Source organism: Mugil cephalus, chromosome 22 (genome assembly GCF_022458985.1).
Source record: "Mugil cephalus isolate CIBA_MC_2020 chromosome 22, CIBA_Mcephalus_1.1, whole genome shotgun sequence".
Classification (NCBI taxonomy): Eukaryota; Metazoa; Chordata; class Actinopteri; order Mugiliformes; family Mugilidae; genus Mugil; species Mugil cephalus.
Genome location: NC_061791.1, coordinates 3541066 through 3563364, shown reverse-complemented (window position 1 = coordinate 3563364; position 22299 = coordinate 3541066). Strand labels below are relative to the sequence as shown.

General features: G+C 40.1%; 2 protein-coding genes across 3 annotated transcripts in view; both read left to right on the top strand.

Moving 5' to 3' along the window:
* Positions 1–17112, top strand: part of tmcc3 (transmembrane and coiled-coil domain family 3) — a 41870-nt gene extending 24758 nt beyond the window's left edge. For both annotated transcript variants that reach the window (XM_047575217.1, XM_047575218.1), the window contains exons 2-5: positions 8909–9079; positions 10293–11068; positions 12360–12495; positions 13908–17112. In XM_047575217.1, coding sequence (XP_047431173.1) covers positions 8909–9079; positions 10293–11068; positions 12360–12495; positions 13908–14210 — 1386 coding nt within the window. In that variant the 3' untranslated portion in view covers positions 14211–17112. The remainder of the gene's footprint in view (positions 1–8908; positions 9080–10292; positions 11069–12359; positions 12496–13907) is intronic.
* A 952-nt stretch (positions 17113–18064) lies between these two features.
* On the top strand, positions 18065–21400 carry eri1 (exoribonuclease 1). Its single transcript, XM_047575219.1, has 7 exons — positions 18065–18434; positions 19170–19354; positions 19450–19666; positions 19754–19837; positions 19936–20045; positions 20130–20244; positions 20343–21400. The coding sequence occupies exons 1-7, from the start codon at positions 18360–18362 to the stop codon at positions 20583–20585; spliced, it is 1029 nt and encodes a 342-aa protein (XP_047431175.1). The 5' UTR covers positions 18065–18359; the 3' UTR covers positions 20586–21400.
* Positions 21401–22299: the final 899 nt, after the last annotated feature.

Genomic DNA, 22299 nt, shown 5'->3' with positions numbered 1-22299 from the left:
CAGATACCACAGCGCATCTTCACAGGTCCAGAGGAGTCCATCCCATTAAAAATATACACATATATAAGCAAATGTACACAACAATGAATGAATGAATGAACAAAAATAAAATGTACGTACTAAAGAAAGAAATAATGATCACAAAAACTATCTTTTTAACCATTCCTCAGTTTGTATCATCATTTATTCTAAATATAAATATATGCATTAATAAGCACTAATAACTATATAAGCAAACAGTTTTAAATATGTCTTTCTATCTTTACATGAATGCACAAATCTACATTATGTGTTGAATTTAGTTTATGTACGGTTAAGGCTGTGCAGTTATTTAATCCACACAAAATAAGCAACAACTTTGTTTGATTCATTATTTAAACTTCAGGATTTGTTTGGCATTTATAGGATCATAAAATTGAATATGTTTGTATGAAGTAGTTTGAAAAGTATACACACATATCAGCAAATGTACATAACAATGAATGAACAAAAAAAAAAAATGTAACCATTTGCACGTACTAAAGAAAGAAATAATGATTATAAACCAAAACCAAGACAAAAAAATAACAGAAACAACCTCTTTTTAACTATTTCTCAGTTTGTATCATCATTTATTCCAACTTCTATATAAATATAACATATATGTCTTTCTGTCTTTACATGTGAATGCGCAAATGTACATTATGTGTTGAATTTAGTTTATGTACAGTTAAGGCTGTGCAGTTATTTAATCCGCACAAAATAAGCAACAACTTAGTTTTTATTCATCATTTAAACTTAACATCAGGGTTTCTTTGGCATTTATAGGATCATAAAGTTGAATATGCTCGTATGAAGTAGTTTTGGGCTGTTAACGACTGGAGAACCTGCTGACATTTTGAAAATAATCTGCAGATTTGTTGCTAGCGAAGCCTCGCGGCCCCGTAGTTAAAGTATTAAACATATTCGTCTGATAGTAACATCGCGCCTGAAGCGGTAAAATGAGCAGCGAACTGTGTCCCGTGATTATTCAGTCGCACTTTGGAATCATTAACGCTGATAACATAATTTCATGCAATAACAGTAGGTGTGACTAATTCTAAATAAAAGTCTCTATTACACCTCTATAATTAAAGCTTCATATTAGATCCGAAAACGGTCGTGGGTGAAAAATAGGTTAAATTACGCTCGGTTGAGAGGGGCTGACATGCTGAATATTTCCATATCTCTCTGTGTGTGTTTGTTTTCTGGCCTTATTTTCCATCTGTTTTTTTTTTGCCTGGGATTTATTCTCTGGGTAATTGTGGGTTGAGTCTCTGGAGTCGCCCGTAGGGAGGCGAGCGTCTGCCAGCATCTTTCTCTCTCTCCGGTTACAGAGTCACGGTTGATCCCCTGCAGACGGGAGGCTCTTCAGTCCCGAGCCCAGCGTCTCATTTCGCCCTCAACTGTCCTTTTATTTTATGTCCCTGCACGTGGTCTGAATACAGTTTAATAATAGCAGCGTTTTTAATGCAGCTCACCTGGAGGATACACACACACAAAAACAACCTTTCCGACAGTAGGAGAACAGCAAAACAAGTATTTATTATTATTTTATTTCCACGAAGTTGTCCGTTCATCGGTGCAGCTCGTTCCTCTGCTTAATTACTGAGATAAAAGAAGTTTACTTTAGAGATAAGAAGAGTTAACGGGCCCTCAAATCATAAAAAAAAAAGGAAGGAAATGACAAAATTGATAGAGACAGACCCTCATTTTCTTAGATCATGAAAAGATAATGGGAGAATTATACCGTGTAGTGTTTAATATGCCACAGAGTTTATTATTTATGCAGAACAAACTACTTTTTGCTAAGGATTTGATTCATTCCAGCGTCGGCCCTCAGGTCGTCTGCTGCCGTTTTTACGCTTCGTTTGCGACTCGCAGGTCGAAAACGGATGTGAATTTAATTTCAGGTGCAGTGATTTGTGTAACTTGCACCTCGTCCAGCGTGACTGCGTGATGCATCGCGTCCCGAGCCCCTCAGGAAGCGCAGCCATGAATAACCAGGCGCATTCGTCTCAGCGTTTGCTCTCCGTCGGAAAACAGAGCGGCCTTGGAAGAGGCCTAACAAGATTTACTAAAAACCTTTTCATATCTCCACTATCTAATTGTGCGTCTGGGCTACGTCTCCACATGAGTCCAGAGAGCAGCTGCGCTTTCTGTTTTGAATCAGGAACGTAGGAGGATGTCGGCAAAGGTTCCCATTTATTTAAAAAGGCTATTTTAGGAGCGAGGCACATACTGTATTTCCAAATACCTCAGACGGCATCACGGGGAAAACGCATTATGCAATCGCTTGTTGAGGTAACGCTCGTCCTGTGGATCCATACATGGAAGTGTCTGTTCGTTTGGTCTGAAGTATCTTATCTGGAAAACTCTGAGGAAAACTACTAAATTTGGAAATAATGTGACTTTTCCTTTCAGTTGCACCTGCACGTCCAAACTGTTGTTTCCTCACTGAGCTGAGCCAGAAGAATCCAGAAGGTTTTGGGCTGAAAACCCAGTGACTGCGCCAAAGAATTATTAGAAACGTACTCGGTCGGATCCAAAAATACCGCTGGTGATGTGTGAAGATCTGCACGGTCCCAAAGAGCAGAGCCCTCACTATTTTTTGCAGTGCGTTAACCGGAGCTCTTAACTCCTGGCTCAAAATTAGTCGTGTATTTGGAAAATTAATCGAGACGTGGCAGGAAACCTGTGAAGGCATCAAACTCTCGGTTTGCTACATCAGAGGGAAGATTCTCCAGTGTAACCCTGTGAGCCGGATGAGCTGCGTGGAAATAAATGTCTTATTTTCTCCATTAACAGGCCTATAAATATTATTACAAACATCTGTTAATATGTAAAAGGCCCTCACTCAAATATCCCAGCGTCTACTTCCTTTAAATATCTTAAATTAACCTGTAAAATGCTTTGTAGCCCAATCACCTCATCAGTCATGGAGCTGTGTTTACCTTCTCCTCAGTCTCCGTGTTCATCCATCAATGTTAAAGTTTAAAATGATAAATACTCAGAAACAGTGAAAATTAAGTTATTTAGTATTATCATTATAGCATTAGCACGCTAGCCATAATAACTTAGCAGTAACTGAGGCAAAGTCAATTAAATGCGTTTATCTACATGGACATAAATTACATGCACACATGGGTTTCACAGTATATACGACGCTAGCTGCTATTTTTCTAAGCCTTTAGTCTAGATAGCTAGTTAGCATAAGGCATAATTTGTCCACTTTTTGAGTAAGAGAAGTGGAGAGAAAACAGCACTGAGGCCCACGACTAATGAGCGATGAGATGGATGGTTTATTAAATGTAAACATTCCCCTGAGGTAAATGTTCTTCTTTGCATGAAAAATAATGGAAAAAGTTGTTGTTGACGTTACTTGAGTTTAAATTGGACCGAACGTGGCTCCGGACTAATTTGAGTTTGATGCGTCACGGCTGCGTTATCATATACATGCGTTGACTTTCCATTTCCATCCACGTCATCGTGGCGTTAATGTGAAGCAGCTTCCGGTGTTTTGGCTTCAAACTTCCCCCCCCCCTCCCCCCCCACCAGAACTAAATCTCTTGACCTGGACTCTGCCGATCCCATTATTTCCTCCCCGGCACTCAAACAGGCAGCGTTTACAATCAGCCGGCGTTAATCTGGCGGCTCAGACGCCCCATGTGTTGCCCCATGCTGCTTCAGAGCCGACTAATAGATGAGTAATGCAGCGTAATCTGTTACACTTTCTGATTTAAGAGCTCATCTGTGAAAGAAAAAAAAAAAGACCAACGCTGTTTGTGCCAAATTAATTATTTGCTTTCACAGGTTTAATACTTCACCCTCTGGACGTGAGTTATATGTACAGTATATTTAAATCTTAATGTTTGTTTGAGGTACAAAAGTAAATATTAGTTTTATTTTGCTCATTAATCTCACACAGAAATAACATTAATTCTACCTAACACAGCCCTGTAAATTATCCACATTCGTTTTCTATAGGAGTGAGACATCTCATCAGCGCCTTTAATATCTATGTCCGGGCTGGATGTCGTTTCAAGTGATATTTCTCTGCAGCACCGTTCATGTCGAGCTCTTATCTGAGCTTTCGCGAAGGCTTTTAAAGTCCCCGGCCTTGACTCGATGGATTAGTGTTCGGGGATCGATTGTGTCGTTTGTCACCGGCGGACAAGCCGCTGATTGTTTTTTTTTGACAAAATGTTCTCACCTCTGCATATCAGCCCATTTCTGCTGATTAGCTGCAGGGAAGCAAGATTGCTGTCGTGTTTACCGTCGTTCTGGGCTCGTCTACTACCTCTGGCTCGTATTAGCGGAAAATAAATTGATGGATTGGAGGCAGGAATAAATAGCTTATGACTCCCGTGTGCAGAGAAGAGGCTTCCCTTGGCAATTTCCTGTGTGTTTGCGCCAGGCGGTCGTTTCCTCGTGGCGAGGTCCCCGCTCAGAGCTCCATCCGATGAGCTTAGTGGGTAGTTGAAGTACAACTCCACAGTCTCTAATCTCTCTCGCTTTGAATATGGCAGTGATGCAAATACCTAAAACCGATACCAGTTTTACCCGCTGTGACTCGAGACATTGCGAGCATTGTTTTCGAATGTCCATGGACCGTGGACTGTTTATAAATATGTGATAACCTGTCCCCCGCTTCCTCTCATTAGTCAAAACTGCTGCTATTTTTCCTCTCGGATGTGGGCGGCGCCATCTCGTTGGATATCGATGATCCGACCACGCTTCCTCCAGACCCTGTTGTATAATTAATACTACCACCAGTTGCAGGGAAATGTTGGATTATACACTGAACTTATTTTTAAAAAGTGTTTTAACAACTATGGAGCGGTTGGCATGGCAACTGGTGGTCACCATTATATCACATCCGGTTTCTATAACTAAAACGTAACTTATATTAACTACCTGAAATGGCAGAAACCATCCTTGGAAAAGAAATGATTTGACGTGTATTTTGACCCCATCCACTAACATGGAGCTTATGACCTATACTGCCGCCAGCCACTAGGGGGAGCTCTACTTGCTTTGCTTCCACCTCCGAATATTCAGTAGATTAACATGAAACATTATCGTTTTTCTGTTTTAAAAAGACGGTGCCAGCATGTTTGTTCATCGGAAGGTGAATTGTAATAACTCTTGTTATTACAGAGATTATTTGATTCTTCCTTTAGCGTGATCAATGACAATTCTTCTGGTATTTGCAGTTTTTTAAGCTGATCAGTTACAACTTGGAAATGGAAAATGTAACCAATGAGCTGTTGCATCATCAGTAGTTTCATATTTGTTGGTTTTAATGGAATCTCTTCGCTGCTATTAAACATTCATTGACCTTGTATTGGTTTCTGATTGGTCTGTAGCTTAGCATTAGATATTAGGTGTTAGCTGTGTGGTGTTAGCTCTGTGGTTAGCACTGATCCAGCTCCGTTTGCATGTTCTCCCCGTGTCTTCCTCCTCCCGCCCTCCGACGACATGTTCGTCGGGTTAATTGTTGATTCTCTCCCCCCTGATGACAGCTGAGTTAGACTCCAGCAAACCCCCGCGACCCTGGTGAGGATACGCATTAGCAGAAGATGAGATGAGGTTGAATTTATTTGCTTATGAAACACATCATCAGCAGCTCGTCGCCGCGCCTGAAAACAACCACCAAAGCTGTTTTTATTTTTATTTCTATTTCCTGCTGATCTGTAAATTCAGAAAGATTTATTTTTATTTCTGCTTGTGGGAGTCAGAAATAATTGGAAAGCAGCAGATGATGATGTGACGTTTCTGTAGGTTTTTAGATTTAAAGCGTTTGACCAGACTCCAACAGAGACGTTCAAAAATAAATGACTGAGTATTTTTTTTGCAACAGGGTTTGAGGAAAGTGGTTGTTTTCCCCGAGGAAAACAAGTGGAGCAGCATTAATTCATACCCATCATTATATATTTTTTTATTTCTTAAATCCCTTCCCTTGATATTTGGATAAGTGAACATCCAAATATCCCCTTTTATCTTGCAGAGGATGAATATTCTCCTGTCTGTATAATAATAATCTAAATGGCCTCAGGGTCACGGGGGAGCGTAGTGACCAGATATCTACTTTGTAAAACAAACACATGCGTCCTCTCCAACATGTTCATCAGACCCAGTTTCCAGTGGAAGTCCGATACGTGTGCGGACTGCAGAGCGCTGCATGTTTTCACTCGAATCCCGGCGGGTTTGTGACCTGTGAGAGGTCACAGAAGGAAGATGGACAGATGCTTTTTGTTTTAATGGAAATACATAGGGTTTTAAAGTCGCCCGCTGCTAACCAGGAGCTAAACGTCGCTAACTCTACGCTGTGAAAAGTAACGTCGATATTGTAACATGTTGTAAATGTAGTTATAGATTAGAGGCTTTTTTTTCCCTGTTATTGAGTTTAGGTTAGTGATTCCCATAGAGGACACAGAGTATATAGTTGTATTTATTGGCATTGACGGGTGTTTTTAAAGGGGCGTAGAAACAGGAAGTGACCGGCAGCGATGAGGCGACAAGAGGCCGTGGATGGTTTACGGAAAAATCTGAAAAAATCTTTGATTTGATTTGATTTTATTTTATGTTTTTTTTTCTTTCTTTCTTGACAAACCCTGGTGACTTCATTACCCACAATGCACAAGTATTCAAGGATATTCAGGTGTTTTGTGCTATTAGCGGCTAAGGCTACGTGCTAGCTATGAGTCGAGGATTCAGTTTTTTTCTGCCTCCACATCCCCAAATTTTTCAAGTTTTTCACTTTCAGACGATGTATTTAATCCTAATCAATGTCAGATATATTTTATATTATTAACATATTATATCACAGAATATTGAGGAATTTAAAGAGTTGTAAATAGACCTGGAAAATTCTTCTCTTTTTATTGAGCAGCATTTAAAGGAATCATTATCACCATGTGCAATCATTTCCCACAATAATTATTTTTATATTATATTTGTACTTGGAGTTCCCTGCAGAAAACTTAAAGGAACTAATCACACTTGTTCTTGTTTTAATATAAACTCTGAGTCATGAGGATTTTTATCTTCCATGTATTTTATTTGTAACGTGTGAGTTTCCGTCTGCTCTTAATTGTCTAAACTTTCCTGAGCTGCTTCCTTTGGAAAAGAGGTCTTTGCATCTCAGCGGGATCGACCTGGTTAAATAAAGGCTAATAATAAAACAATTCCTATTATAATTGCCGCCTTTATTCTCACATATTGCCCACATTGCTCTTTGAGTAGGAGTAGTTTCCCCGTGGGATTAATAAAGTAAATCTGATTCTGATTAATGGAGTTTTTTCTCAAGCCACCAGTAACTATTGATTTTGACCTTTGTTTTTGTGCGTTGGAATGGAAACCACCATATGAATAGATGCATTTTATTAAAAGAAACTCGTAAACTCAAGAACATAAATCACCAGAGATCACTGCTGCATGAAACTTACATCTGCAATTCATTACTTTTTGTATATATGCCAACGCTTCTATACTGTTTATTCTATTCTGTTCTATTCTGTTAAGACCGAGCGCGTCTTCTCTGCATTATTTATGACCCAGGTTCGTTCTGCTCGCTTCTCTTTCCTGGTGGCTGTGCCGATGGATGTGTGATGTGCAATGTGCGATGTTCTGGGGGTGGCTTAATTCAGGATATTACATGAGTGATAATCTGATGAGAAATGAAGTTAGCGTTTGATACTGTGGGACTGTTGTTGTTGCCGCACGACGCTTCAGGCAAACGCAGCTGAAAGGACCAGAGGACGCAATAAAACTGTCATATATTTTATTTGTCTGCGTGTAAGAGAGAAAAAGAATAAAAAAGCAGGAAAAAAATTAAAAAAATAATAATAATAACCGCCCTCGGGGTATGTCAGCAGTTTGCTCATGTGTGTGTGCGTTTTATAGCCAAAGTCTGTCTGTGTGTGTGTGTGCTCTCTGCTGCCGTGGCAACCAGAGCTGCCACATACTAATATTTTAGGTTTCCTTACATAATCGTCTGCTTTTGTCAATGCAGAGAGTGGATTTTTCAGAACAAGAGGCTCCGGGGGCGGTTTGTTTTCGAGCCCCCGGCTCCACTAACTGACCATTGTTCGGTCTCGAGACAGATTTATTGTCCCGTCAGCTGCCTGTTCTTCCTCCAGTCTCACGCAGGAATCCTCTCAGTCCTCTTTTAATCCTCCTGTTATCTTTTTGTTTTTTTCTTGTAGAAGGGACATGATGCTACTATGCACCAGTTACAATGCAGCAGGTTTTACAGGCTGCGTTAAAGAGAGCGTCTGTCGTTTCGTCTGCAAAAACACATATTCGCTCTCAACTCGAGAGCTTTCATTCTCTCTCAGGGGACATTGAAAAAAGATTATTTCGACCTCTCCGACGTCCAGCAATCATGTTAGAGCGGTGGCTTTTTTAAGGATTGCGACGCCAGACACTTTGTCGCTTCGGCGCAGACTGAAATAATATCCCAGCAGATGTTACGTGACTGTGGGAAATGAGATTTGTGATGTGTGTCTTCGCGTTGGTTATTCTGGAGGATGTGAACACACGAGCATTTATAGGTTTAGTGTCAGGTGTTAGCGTATGGTCATGTTAGCATTTAGCTGCAGCATTTATCTATAAGTTATGTAACTTCTAATGAAGAAAGTTTACTGAAGATTTGTTTTTTTAGATCCAAACAAAGCAGAAATGTGTTGAGACATAAATCATTTTCAAATCAACATAGTTTGATTTGATTAGCAATTAAAAGTGGAGTAATCATTTTCTTATCTACCACAGAATAATGTTTTCTGAACTTACTGTGTGCATTTTTCTGACCTTTTATCTATAAACAATGAACATATTCTCTTATAATGAATCAGCCTAACTTAACGTTGTGTCGTTGTGTTCGTAGGCGGAGCGCAGCGGCTGCGATGTCAACATCCTCAGCATCCCGGTGCCGATCCGACGCGGCGGCTCCGAGTCCAACCTGGACGTGGTGGACAGCGCCGGACACGCCGGCGTGGGCCTGGACTTCACCAAGGGAGCGCTGGGCATCGACAGCCTGCAGCAGAAGATCCTCAAGGTCTGAGGAAACTCACTCACAACATCAGACAAAAGTCAAACATCTCCTCAGCGAAGGAACCGATTCTCTTTTTAAATGTCAGTTGTGACTCTACAGATAAAGGCAAAAAAAAAAAAAAAAAAGGCTCCTCTAATTAGTTTTTTAGCGCAGTCTTTTCATGATAATTCAAAAGGAAAGTTTCTCAGAGTTGGATGATTGAACTTCACAGGAGCCTGAGCAGTTTTTGAATGAGTTTTGGGATCGTTACACACAAAGCAACAAAAGTAAACAGTTTGGTTGCAACACTTTCCTTAAGATGAATCTTTATTAGTTGAAGCTACTGATTCTGACTTCATTCTCACTTCTACTGAGCAAAACCAATTTGTATATAAAGTAATTTGACTTATCTGACTTAAAGTGTGCAGGCTTCTTCTTCTTCTCAAACAAAACAGGGACCAATGCTAATAGAAAAACAACTCTACAGCGCCTCTAGTGGTCAAAACGTAGATCATGTTTCTGTCCAGGTTCAAAATTATCTTTTCTTGATTCTTCTTATATGAAGCTGCGTAAACATTCACCAGTTACTTTTTTTTCCACTTTTGAAACTTGACATGCGCCGAACATATTTTAATTTAAACTAAAACAATATCTAAAAGTGGATAGGTAAAAGAAAGTCTGGTGTAAGGGTGGTAAATTGTGGCAAACAAAAAAGAAGGTGATTGAGACACTCTTGAGGACCAAAATTTTAATACATCATAAAAGATAAAACACTGCCTTCATCTGCAAATCATCATCCTTATATCCCCATATATTTATTGGAGTGTAGACTCTCTATGTGCAGTTATTTCCTGCTGTGCAATACCTCATATTATACTATTATTATAGGGCAACAGATCATTTATACTTGCACATATTTTTATATATATTTCATAAATTTTTACATTGATGCCTGTTTATTACTAGAATTGCCGACTTATTCTTACTTATTCTTGTTGCCTACATTGCTCTTTGTAGGAGTAGAAGCTGCTGTAACTAAAAGTACTTTCTCCTTTGGTATTAATAAAGTAATTCTGATTCTGATGAGGACACAGGCGAAACACAATATTACAGATGTAGATGTATTCCACAAAAACTGAGAGACTATTCTTTTCTTTTCAAAGCACCTGTCATGGTTCCCAGAAGTGGTATCGTTGATGTCTTTCCATCCGTTTCCTAACTCTCCCTCTTCCTCCAGCTGACGGAGCAGATGAAGGTGGAGCAGGCGGCTCGGGACCAGAACGTCGCCGAGTACCTGAAGCTGGTGAACAACGCCGACAAGCAGCAGGTGTCGCGGATCCGCCAGGTGTTCGAGAAGAAGAACCAGAAGTCGGCGCACACCATCGCCCGGCTGCAGAGGAAGCTGGAGCAGTACCACCGACGCATGAAGGACAGCGAGACCAACGGGAAGCACAACCACAAAGATGGCGGCGGCAAGGAGTCGGGGACCCACAGCAAAGAGGGCAGCCTGAAGGACGTCAGCGCCACCGGGCGCCACCCGGCGCTGGACAAAGTGAAGACCATCGGGCCCGGCGTGTCGCTCTCGCCCCCGTTCTTCTTCAACAAGTCGCGGGAGTTCGCCAACCTCATCAGGAACAAGTTCGGCAGCGCCGACAACATCGCCCACCTGAAGAGCTCCATGGAGACGGGGGCGGGGCTGCAGGTGGAGGGCGGGGCCAGGGGCCTGAGCGGCAGCGCCAACACCGTGGCCAAGCCGTCCAAGTACCAGAGCGACGACGAGTGCTCCACCGCCACGTCCGCCTCCGCCGACTCCAACGGGAACCCGGCGGGGGGGTCCGGGTCCGGGGGCCCGGCCCGGTCCGAGTCCAACGGGCGCCTGGTGGAGGTGCTGGACATGGTGCGGGAGATGAGGGAGGCGCAGTCTCAGCTGGCGGAGGACATGGAGACTCTGAACACGCAGTTCAAACGGGACTACAGCTACTTCACGCAGGTGATGCAGGAGGAGAGATACAGGTGAGCGCAGGACGTCATTGATCCCGGTCCAACACCATCAGTCAATAGTCAGTCTGGCTCATTAAGTCCTCATTTACAGTAATTAGTCCACTAATTAGTCTCCTGTGTTGCTCCCAGAAATAAAACACAGCATCGACGTTAACGTGACGTTGATGGTTTATGTGTCCAGAGCTGATTTAACGTGTATTTAATCAATAATTATTAGTATTTTTTTATCTCTTGTGTGTTTGTTTCATGCTAAAAACTTTTATTTGTCCTCAGGAGGCAACAACGACATAAGACTGAGGGGAAAAGCTCAATAACACAATTAAGTAAATTGGAATAAATATATACATAATATAAACATAATAAATAAGCAATTAAAACACACACCCGGTTAACTTTTCCTCTAAAGCTTTCATTTATATTCTATACTGTAAATGTTTACTTTGCGAAGCTGCTGGAGTCTCTGGTTTTCGTGCTTTCACCCATTTATGCATCAATAAGAATCCACCCACATGCTAACGGCAGAGCTAGCTACACCGACTGTCACTCATTGAAATACTGTTTCAATAATTCTCAATTTCTAGAGTGAATATAAAAAGACTTTTTTACTTTTTCATGGAGAAAATCAAGATAATTATAGAACATATATGGTTCCTTGTCCTTTAAGTGGTAAACAAATGTAAACAAGTATCTAGAGCTGATTCAGGCACTTTAACATTAGGCCACTTATTCATGGTACCTGATAAACCGTGATACCTTGATCTCCTCTGATTGGCTGAATGAAAACTCACTGAGAGAAACAGGGACATTATTTAAAATGTGCTGAAGTTATCAAATATAGTTCCTTGCCCTATGAAGGCTTAACAATCGCTCATTTTTATTTATTTATTTTTATTTATATTGATGAAAACACATATTTCCAGTTCTGCTGCAGCTGCTTCGGTTCCCAGGAACCTTCCTTCCCCCGAAACCGATTTTGTTTGCAGATGAGCTGTTTGAACAGCTCTGAATAGCTTCCGACAGTTAAGGCGGCTTTTATTATGAGCTCCTGCAAACTAAATATAGACATCAGAGCTCTCTCTGCACACAAACACACACAAACACACAAACCCAGGGACTGTTGCTAAGTCAACCAAGGGCAAACGTTCGCAGCATAAACCATGAACCGCCGCTGTTCTGTTTCGTGCCCACACACACACTCAATTATGCATGTTTTTTTTTTTTTTTTTTTCTCGTTCTCGTCTCCGCGGGTTCTCGTCCCACTCGTTAACGTCCGCGGGGCGTCCCTTTTCTCGTCTCTTGTCAGGTATGAGCGTTTGGAGGACCAGCTGAACGACCTGACGGAGCTGCACCAGCACGAGACCAGCAACCTGAAGCAGGAGCTGGCCAGCATCGAGGAGAAGGTGGCCTACCAGGCCTACGAGAGGGCGCGGGACATTCAGGTACACGGTGTTTTCTGTTTGAGAGGCTGCTCACGCTCCACATGCTCAGTTTCATCCCTAATACGCACACATTTAGACGTGATTTGAAGCATATAGCGTATATAAATATGGACTACGTGGTCCATGCATTGGCGCAAACTGACGACCACACTTCCTCCAGACCAGTAGAGGGTCAAAACTGAATCCAGGGGGCAGCTCTTGGGCCAAAAAGGTTCATTTTGCAGTACATTATGTTAAATATTGGATATTTACAGCAGGCGTGTGCAAAATAATTCTGAAAAATGAATGACACTGGTTATTGTGCTTCATATTTATGTTAAAAACAATGCTGAACATCTGTCTGACTTCTTTAACCCTCGTACCTGAATAATATTTTTTATATAAAATTACAAAAATTTGATTAATTTCTGACTTTTAACCCTTTATATGCCAGTGTTTATGATGTCATCACATTTAAAAAAACAAAACAAAAACAGAAATTGAAATATTTTCAATAATCTAAATGCAAAGTGTATTTTTCTAAGGGGATTCTTGGAAATGTCAGTGATTACAACATTGATTTTGATGGATTTTTATTTTGTTTGTAGTGTCTGATTTAAAAAAAAAAAAAAAAAACATTAAAAGTTACCATTAAGAGAAAAAGTGGCCTCTTCAAAAACATCATAAAAATAGCATATGTTAATATTTATTTCTACTTATTTCTTTACTTTTCTACATAAGTCTTTTAATCCACTACAGCACGAGCCACAAATACCAAAAGTTTGATTATTTTCTGACTTTTAACCCTGATGATGACATCAAAAAAAAAAATTTCGGGAAAAAAACCCACAAAAACTTAACTTAAATATTTTCAATAATCTAAATGGTGGCATCATTAGAGCCTTGAACGTCTTAATGATCAGTAGAAACACTGATATTGATGGATTTAGAAAAAAAATATTAACATGTGTTTTTTTTACAGTGTTTTTGAAGGGGACACTTAAATTTAGGTTACACAGTGTAAAAATGGAGAATTATGGGATTTGAGTTTGAAATATCAAAAAAAAAATTAGCAGAAGTCGTCTTGTTCTGTCGCTTCATTTTTCGGATCTTTCCTTCTTCACCACGTCTCACAGTTACATAGTCGCATCATGTGTTTTTAGTAGCGATACAGTGACAATGGTCCAGCCTGAAACAGTGTCTCTGTGCAACGTTGCAAACACTGTGTAAATAAATGTAATGAAATACACAAGTTTATTAAAAATTCATATCATAACGACAAAAAATACCAGTATTCGGTATGAAGCGATACACCACCCAGCGCCAAAACACAACTTCTCAACTCAACTCACATCTAGTCCAGTTTCACCTGGATTCTCCAGCATCACCTCCCTCATCTCCACCTTGTTGTGTTGTTGTTGTTTTGTGCGCAGGAGGTCCTGGAGTCGTGTCAGACGCGCGTGTCGAAGCTGGAGCTGCAGCAGCAGCAGCAGCAGACGGTGCAGCTGGAGAACACGGACGCCAAGGTGCTGCTGGGGAAGTGCATCAACATCATGCTCGCCATCGTCACCGTCATCCTGGTGTGCGTCTCCACGGCGGCCAAGTTCGCGGCGCCGCTGCTGCGCAGCCGCCTCCACCTGGCGCTGACGTGCGTGGGCGTGTCGCTGCTGGCGCTGCTGTGGAAGAACTGGGAACACTTGCAGTGCGCTTTGGAGCGGCTGCTCCTCCCGCACTGAACCGTCGCGTCGAAGGACGAGGACGAGGACGAGGACGAGGACGAGGAGCATCAGCACATGTAGCCTTACGCCCCCAGAGACGACTCGATCTGAGGCTCCGTTGCTGCTGCATGTCGGGAAAAAGTGGGCGCGCACACGAATCCACCCGGAAAAAAAAACCTCAACAGCACAGAGATATAAGCTGATCCAAGAGACGTGAGACATTATATGTATTAAAAGATTAAAACGTGGCACAACGCTGCCATGACCACACTACAGAGAGACTTTCACGTGGTCACCAGGAGATCGAGGCTCTCAATATAAAAGAGTGGGCTCATATATATATATATATATATATATATATATATACATATATATATGTATCAGGGCGTGGGAATCCAGTTGTTTTTATTTCCCGCCCTTTAAAGGGAAGCGTGTCTTTCTCCAGAGCCGCCTCTCGCCTCTAAACGAACGCTCGCCGTGGCCGTGAATCGTTTTTTTTTTTTTTTTTTTTTGAACCCACACACATACAGTACGCCTCCTTGAACACCAGCCAGCTGTGACGAGACACAAAGACAAACGTCCGCCGCCGCCCGCGAAGGGTCGATCTGTCTCTACTTTTATGCTGTATTTACGTGGTTCTTTTCTCTCTTGTCAGCGTCTCGTTCAGAAACAAGTCTTTTTTGTCTTAATCCGTCTTCATTGTGCTGCACGCCGGCTTGTTTTTATGTGTGTGTGGATGTGTGTGTTTCACAGAGTTCGACATTTTGGGAAATTTCAAGAAATCTATGGTTAGCATAGCTTAGCTTAGCTTAGCTTAGCTTAAAAACTGGAAATAAGGGGGAAACGGCTCAAAAGAACCAAGCATGTCTCTAAAGCTCTTTAATAAGACTTAATTAAAACACATCCAAGAGGTTTGAAAAGAAATATAAACTTTTTGATCTTAAAGAGCTTCATGCTAATTTAAAATCGTCCATATTCGTGAAAAACAACAGCCTTAAAAAATATCCACAACCCTCCTCGTCTTGGATTTATCAAGATGTTTGAGTTCATGTGACGTCAGCTGCTTCCAGGACTTTGTTTCTTTTCTAAATAAAAACTTTCCGTATGTCGGCATGTGATGTATCAAGCTGATTTCACTTCTTCTTTTCTATTTTATTTGTTTAATCCGTGCAAAAAAACTGCAACTGGTGTCTTTGCAGGTTGTTTACTGAGAAATGTTAAACAAGCTACTTGCGAGGTTGTGGAAACCACCAGGGGGCGCCAGAGTTTACTGGCGAAAACATGAATGGCGCCCTCTTGTGGAGAGTTTTCAGAAGTTTGTGATGTGTTTCTTTTCTGACGTTTTCAGAAGTTAATGTTTCCTAAGTTCTTTGACATTTCCCTGAGTTACCCGGTTATTCACATGCTAAGTGCTAACTAGCTTTAACGCTGTCTAGACGCTTAATGCACTTAAGTGTATTAACGTCAAACATTTTCTTCTACACGACTTCCCTTACGTCAGCATTTATCAGGACTGAGCTACTTCCCTTTGCTTCTTTCTATGAAGCTAAGCTAAGCTACCTGCTAGCTTAACAACAACAAAATAAGAAAGAGTGAATATTTCCCAAAATGTCTTTTTAAAAAAAAAAGAAGCTTCTGAACTGCCTCCTGTCTTGTTAAATGATTAGTTTGGGGTTTGTTTTTGTCATGTAATATCTGTTTATGTTGCATCTTTAAGGATAAAAAAGGTTTCTTTACACTAAAGACTGCGGCTTTAGCATCAACCAGCTAATCTGTACGTTAGCTAAGTGAGAAAAGGAAGGGAGAGAGAAGAGAAGCAGATTCCTCAAACCACAACAAATATGTGCAAATGCCTTTTGTGCTGCGTTTCATGTCCGCGTGGGGAATAAACGGTGAAAAAAAGGTTTACGGCTCCTTTAAAAAGAAGCGTGAACACGACTGATTATAACTGCCACACGTTTATTATAATTGCTCATAATAAGAATAATTCCTTTCAGCCTTTTCACGCTCTCCGAGCTGTGACTCATTTAAGAGGACGTCTGAAGTCCTGCCCTTAAATGTTAGGACTTGTGAATCATTTTTGGTTCTTTTACTTGAAATAAATGTGTCCGTTATTGCACTAAAAACGCTTAAAAGAAGCTTTTACTGGTAATAGTGGCTTTTTGTTTGTTTGTTTGTTTGTTTTTCCCCACGTGACATGAAGACAGCGTCACAGACTGGACAGAAGGACGTGAACTATGTAGCTGTCGCTCCCTGAGCCCGGATCACTGTGATGACGAGGGGCTGAAACGGGACCGATGCCTTTTTTTAATGCAGCTTCTACTGTGCGACTGTTTTCTCTTTGTTTCCCTTAGAGTAAAAGCCAAATATGGAGACTTTTAAAGAATTATTATTATTATTATTATTATTTCCAAATCGGCTCCAACACTATTATTTTTTTTTTCTTTCTTTCTTTCACCGTGTCTCTCTTTCTTCTATGTGCTTCAGTTTCTGGACGATATTTTTTTCAAGAATAAATCTTTGTTTTTTTTTTTGTTTTTTTTTTCTAAGATGGTGCCTTTCATTCCCAACACTTCATGTATTATGCAGAACATGATCCATCGGGATGACGCTCGCTGGCATCATAAGGAATTCATACATAAAAATGACTGAGAGCAGCTGTGCAGCGTGAAGATTTCTGGTTTGAGGCCCTGAAGGATGTAAATGATCTGATTTTAATTATTGGATGTTTCCCAAATTTTATCACCTAAATTATGAAAATATTACAGGTTCAAGTGAGTTTATTTGCCACGAAAGTCACATTAATTACAGATGAATGAAAGCAAGTGGGATTTTAAGTCACAGATTCATTTAATTAATGTAATCAAGGTTTATTTTTCTTTTTTTTTTATTGCTGCTCATAAAAAAACACACATTTAGATTCTCTGTGTGAGTCCAACATCAAAACATCTGCATTACATACATGTGTGAGGGACCTGTTTACAGCAAACACCAACGAATAAAAGGGAGAGAAGACTGACACCTAGTGGTCAGACTAAACAAGTGCCTCCAAATTCTCTGAAGCTTTTTAAACACTAAAATAATGATGAAATTTGTTATTAATTATCCACAATTACACATATTTCTATATACTTTAGCAAAGATGGAAGTTATATCCAGCTATATTTCTAGTGTAGATGTGTCTACTTTAGCTGTAGACGATCAGCTAAACTCAAGTCTGCAAGGATATTTCACTGCATTTATGCCCTTTAGTTTGTATTAAATAATAATAATGACAAAATTATTATTATAGTTATTTTTATAAGACAAAACAAACCTAGAAATGAATACACAGCACAAAATTACATGCTGTATTAAAAAAAAATGATGTTTTATAGTCATATATATATGTGTGTGATACTCACAAATACTAAAACATATAATTTGCAAGTATAAATACGATATTCATCCCATAAAATTAAATACATATTGAAATTTACTGCAAGTAAAACAAAAGTTACAGTGTTCAGACTTTTAGTAATAAAAAAAAGGTAATGAACTTTGCAGCACATGAAAATGAAACAATATAATAAGTATAAAACATTAATATGCACCGTTTATATAAAAGAAAATAATGCATAATATAAACATAATAAAAGCAAAGCAAGAGCACGTCTGCATATTAACACCTTTTATTTAAGTTTTCTAGTCACCAGTAAAATATTTTATATACACATATATGTTTAATATTGCAAGTATTAAAACAATATTCATCCCCATAAAATCTAAAATAGTTTGGACGTAATTGTAATAGTAATAATTTATAATGTAATGTAATATAATTAGACAGTTGCAGTTGCCCTCCGCGTCCACAGGGGGCGCTGGAGAGCACATGTGTTTTGGCGCAACGCGGAAGTCGTGACAACTGTCCACCCCTAACCGTTAATGTGTCGTTTAATTTCTAACTTTGTCAGAGAACAGATTATAGCTGATTAATTTAACATATATGATAATTTTTTTTTGTCTTTTAGCCGTTTGGAGCCTTTAACGGCTGGTCGCGTTCAGGAGTTAAACAGGAAGTTCAGCTAAACCACTTCCCAACGGATTGTCATGAATTCACCTCGCGTTTTTTTTTTAAAAATAAGAATAGTTTAAATTGTTTTTTTCTGGATTAGACTTTGGCCTTAAATGGACGAGCACAAGGAGAATATTCACGGCAAGGATGTGAATGTGAAGATGTCTAACGCAAGAGAAGACGAGAAGGTTGGTGTTAGCATCCGGCTAGCTCCTCGTTAGCCTGGAAATCTTTGTTGACGTTTCCAGCCGTTATTCGTTATTAAACTTACGGTTTAATTTATCAGTTAATCCTTAAAATAATTTCAAATTACATTAGAAACGGAACAGACAAGCTAATATGTTTTATTTTTAAATGAAAATAGCTGAAAATGATCCTAAACCCCTTTATAAAGGATTTAAGTTCGTGATTTGCTATAACGTTAAATGTATTTTAATCATTTATCTCCTTTAATTGTTTTTTATATGAATTTTCCCCCGTGCTTATCTACCTAATATTATTTTCTGTCACTTTACTAATTTGTTTTCTATATTATATTAAAAAATGGCCATTAACAAGGTGTAGTTAGATATTTGTATGTGTTTTTCTAAGTTCTCTTCCACCTGCTGTAAATAAAACTCAACAAAACGTTAAATACGATATAAGATACTGTGGACAACCATTCATGAAGACTATTAGATGTTTGTGGTCCAATAACGTCCTCATTTTTTTGTGTTTTCCTTTAATGAGAATCATTGTGACCCACCACCGATCACAGATAATGATCTGACATGTCCCTGGACTTCACTCTGACATTATCTACTCTGCAAACAAATTGTTGCTTAATATCCTGTATGTTCTTTTTCTGTCTTTCTTTCTTTCTTTCTTTTATTTAATCCGTGGCACCGCATCAATCTGTCAAAACCAACATGTTTCCCATTCAGGAAACACCTTGCGGCAGAATATGTCCCGCCGGAGAATCTGCGCCTCAGGTGTCCTCGTCCAACGAGTCCAACGGCGACTTCAGTCACCCCGTGTACAAAGAGATAGCCTTGGCCAACGGACACATCAACCGCATGTCAAAGGAGGAGCTTCGGATCAAACTGTCGGAGCTGAAGCTCGACACGAGGTGAGCGTTTGGTGTGAAGTTTCGCAAAATATTGCAAAAAAATAAAAGCAGCTCCTCTGCATTTCCTGAACGCCGCTGTCTTTGTGTGTGTGAAGAGGAGTGAAGGATGTGATGAAGAAGAGGTTGAAGAGCCACTACAAGAAGCATAAGCTGATGCAGACTGCGGCAGAGGGAGGCCCCACCGACACCTACTACGACTACATCTGTGTGGTGGACTTTGAAGCGACGTGTGAGGAGGATAACCCACCCGACTTCCATCACGAGATCATCGAGTTCCCCATGGTTCTCATCAACACGCACACCTTAGAGATCGTGAGTGGATTGTGACGTTTAATTGAGTTTTTTTTTTTTAAATCTTTTTCCGTTTTTAAAGATGTTTTTCCTTTGTCTCTCGTGCAGGTGGACAGTTTTCAGGAATACGTGAAACCGGAGCTGAACCCTCAGCTTTCAGACTTCTGCGTGAAGCTGACAGGAATAACACAGGTTGGTTGGTCTCAGCCTCACATCATATGTGATTTGCAGCTCAGTTTACAGGAATAACGTCTTTATTTTTTTGTGTTTTTTTATCGAAATAATTATAGAAAATGGTGGACGAAGCAGACCCGTTCCCAGACGTCCTTCGGAGAGTTGTGGCTTGGCTTCAGGAGCGGGAGCTGGGAACAAAATACAAATACACCATCCTGACTGATGGGTACGTTTGATGTGAATGCAGCTGCAGATTGTGCAGATTTGTTCTTACTCTTGTTGCATTTGACATATTTTTTTCCTCATGCAGAGCGTGGGATATGAGCAAGTTCCTCAACATCCAGTGTCGGATCAGTCGGATCAGATACCCTCAGTTTGCTAAGAAGTGGATTAATATAAGGAAGTCATATGGAAACTTCTACAAGGTTTGGCCTCTACACTGACTTCCTTTCATTCACATATTTCTGAAAAAGCTCCCCCGCCTTTGTTTGACCACCAGTCGCTTGTTTCTTCTCCTTTCCAGGTTCCCCGCAATCAGACCAAGCTGAGCACCATGCTGGAAAACCTGGGCCTCAAGTACGAAGGCCGCCCTCACTCCGGCCTCGACGACTCGCGCAACATCGCCAAGATAGCTCTCCGCATGCTGCAGGACGGCTGCCAGCTGCGCGTCAACGAGCGAATGCACGCCGGCCAGCTGCTGTCGGTTCCCAGCTCGGGCCCCGTGGAAGGAGCCCCGCCGCCGTTCAACCCCGGCACCAGACACTAGAGCCTCAAACGCAAACTTGTGCACATCTGTCTTTACCCCAGACTTACAGGAGGAGAATAAAACACTTTTATTGTGGCTTGCAGCTGTAAATGAAACGGGGTCAAACGTTTTGATTTAAGATTGTGCAGGTCTTTGACTTTATGTGAAAGTCCCTCTCCGACCATTTATTTTTACACCAGATGTTTAAAAACAGAGAATTCCTGTGTCACGAGAGGATTTTCACGAACGGTGTCGTTGTGTTAAACCTGCCTCACCATGCCTTATTGAGCTGCTGAGCTGCACCCGTGATGGTGCAAAATTCAGTTTTTTGGTTCAGGTGTTGCCCCCGAGAACTAATAATTTTACAAAGAATAAATGTGCAGCTTCACACAAAACATCAGTGTCAACGTTTCCCTTTAAAAGTCTGACTGAGTATGACTACTGTTCTATTGTAAACAGAAAAAAAAGCTGCTGCTATTGCTGTGCTGTTTTAAGTGCTACGTTAAAAAAAAAAAACCCAGCCATGACATCAAAGTATTTGTCGCCTGTTCAGTGAGTTGAAAGTTTTTCTGAGGTCTGTGTTGTTTCAGACTCTGTGATCCTATTAGCTCCATGAGTAATAGTCATTACAAATTCATATAAAGTGCAGATGATCGGCGGGAATTAAAATTTGATGTAAGCACCGTACGAGTTGAGTCTGTTGAGATGTCGTGTCCTCTTATGTGCGGATGCTGAATTCATTTTTATTCATGGAGGTCCATCTCTTAACAAGAAAAAATATTCTTCTGAATGCAAAATAATATAAATAAAACATGTTCTCTGTTGTTTTTTGTAAAGTTGCTCATTTTCATTTAAGCAGAAACTATAGTCAGATATGTTGATAATTAAAATCCTAATTTATAAGGACTAGAATTTTTATTTATCTAGTGTTTCTGGTGTAAGTATGAGTAGTTTTGACTCATTACATGTAAGAAAAGCCACAACTATTACAAATTACTATATTGATATTGAATGAAATGAGTGAATGCATGTGTCACAACCTGAGAAATCTACATAAAAACAATGCTCAATTTCAAGTAGTGTCATTTTAGTATTTTAAAAAGCTTATAAAGGCGCAATCTCCTAAAATAAGTAAAATCTGTGATGCCTTAAGATAACGTGGGCTACATTCCCTGCTGACTTTGAAATGCTGTGTATTAGCACTGAGTTAATTATTCCACATAAAGTTTTCAACTACTACAGTAAAAGATAACCAGATAAACCTGATCTCTAAAGCAAATTTATCTGATTACTGTAAGAGTAAAGCGCTACCGTACAGCTCCCCCTGGTGGCTGGCTGCAGTATAGGTCATAAGCTCCACCCCCTGGATGGGTCAAACCGACACATTAAAATACACGTAAAAAATATATATATATATATATTCAAGCATGGTTCCTGTCATTTACTGTAGTTAATATAATGTTGAGAAATGTTCAAGTGTCAATTTTCTGTATAAATTTGTTTTTTTGTTAGATTTTTAAACAGGAAACAGGATATTGGCGTTCACCCGTTGGCATGGCAACCGTGCCAAACGGTTCCGTGAGACCGTGAGAGTTTTTTTATTTTTATTTTTTTTTTAGAAATAAATACAGTATATAATACAAAATTTAATTGGAATAACTGTTTGAGGTAGAGTGTAGTATTAATTGAACAAAAAGTGAGTCTGGAGGAAGAAGTGTGGCCGGATCATCGATAT

Excerpts from the sequence above, each read along its gene's own strand:
- eri1 (XM_047575219.1), top strand. The coding sequence starts at position 18,360 with ATGGACGAGCACAAGGAGAATATTCACGGCAAGGATGTGAATGTGAAG. Across the intron at positions 18,435-19,169 it reads ACGCAAGAGAAGACGAGAAG|GAAACACCTTGCGGCAGAAT; the intron begins GTTGGTGTTAGC and ends TTTCCCATTCAG. Across the intron at positions 20,245-20,342 it reads CATATGGAAACTTCTACAAG|GTTCCCCGCAATCAGACCAA; the intron begins GTTTGGCCTCTA and ends TCTCCTTTCCAG.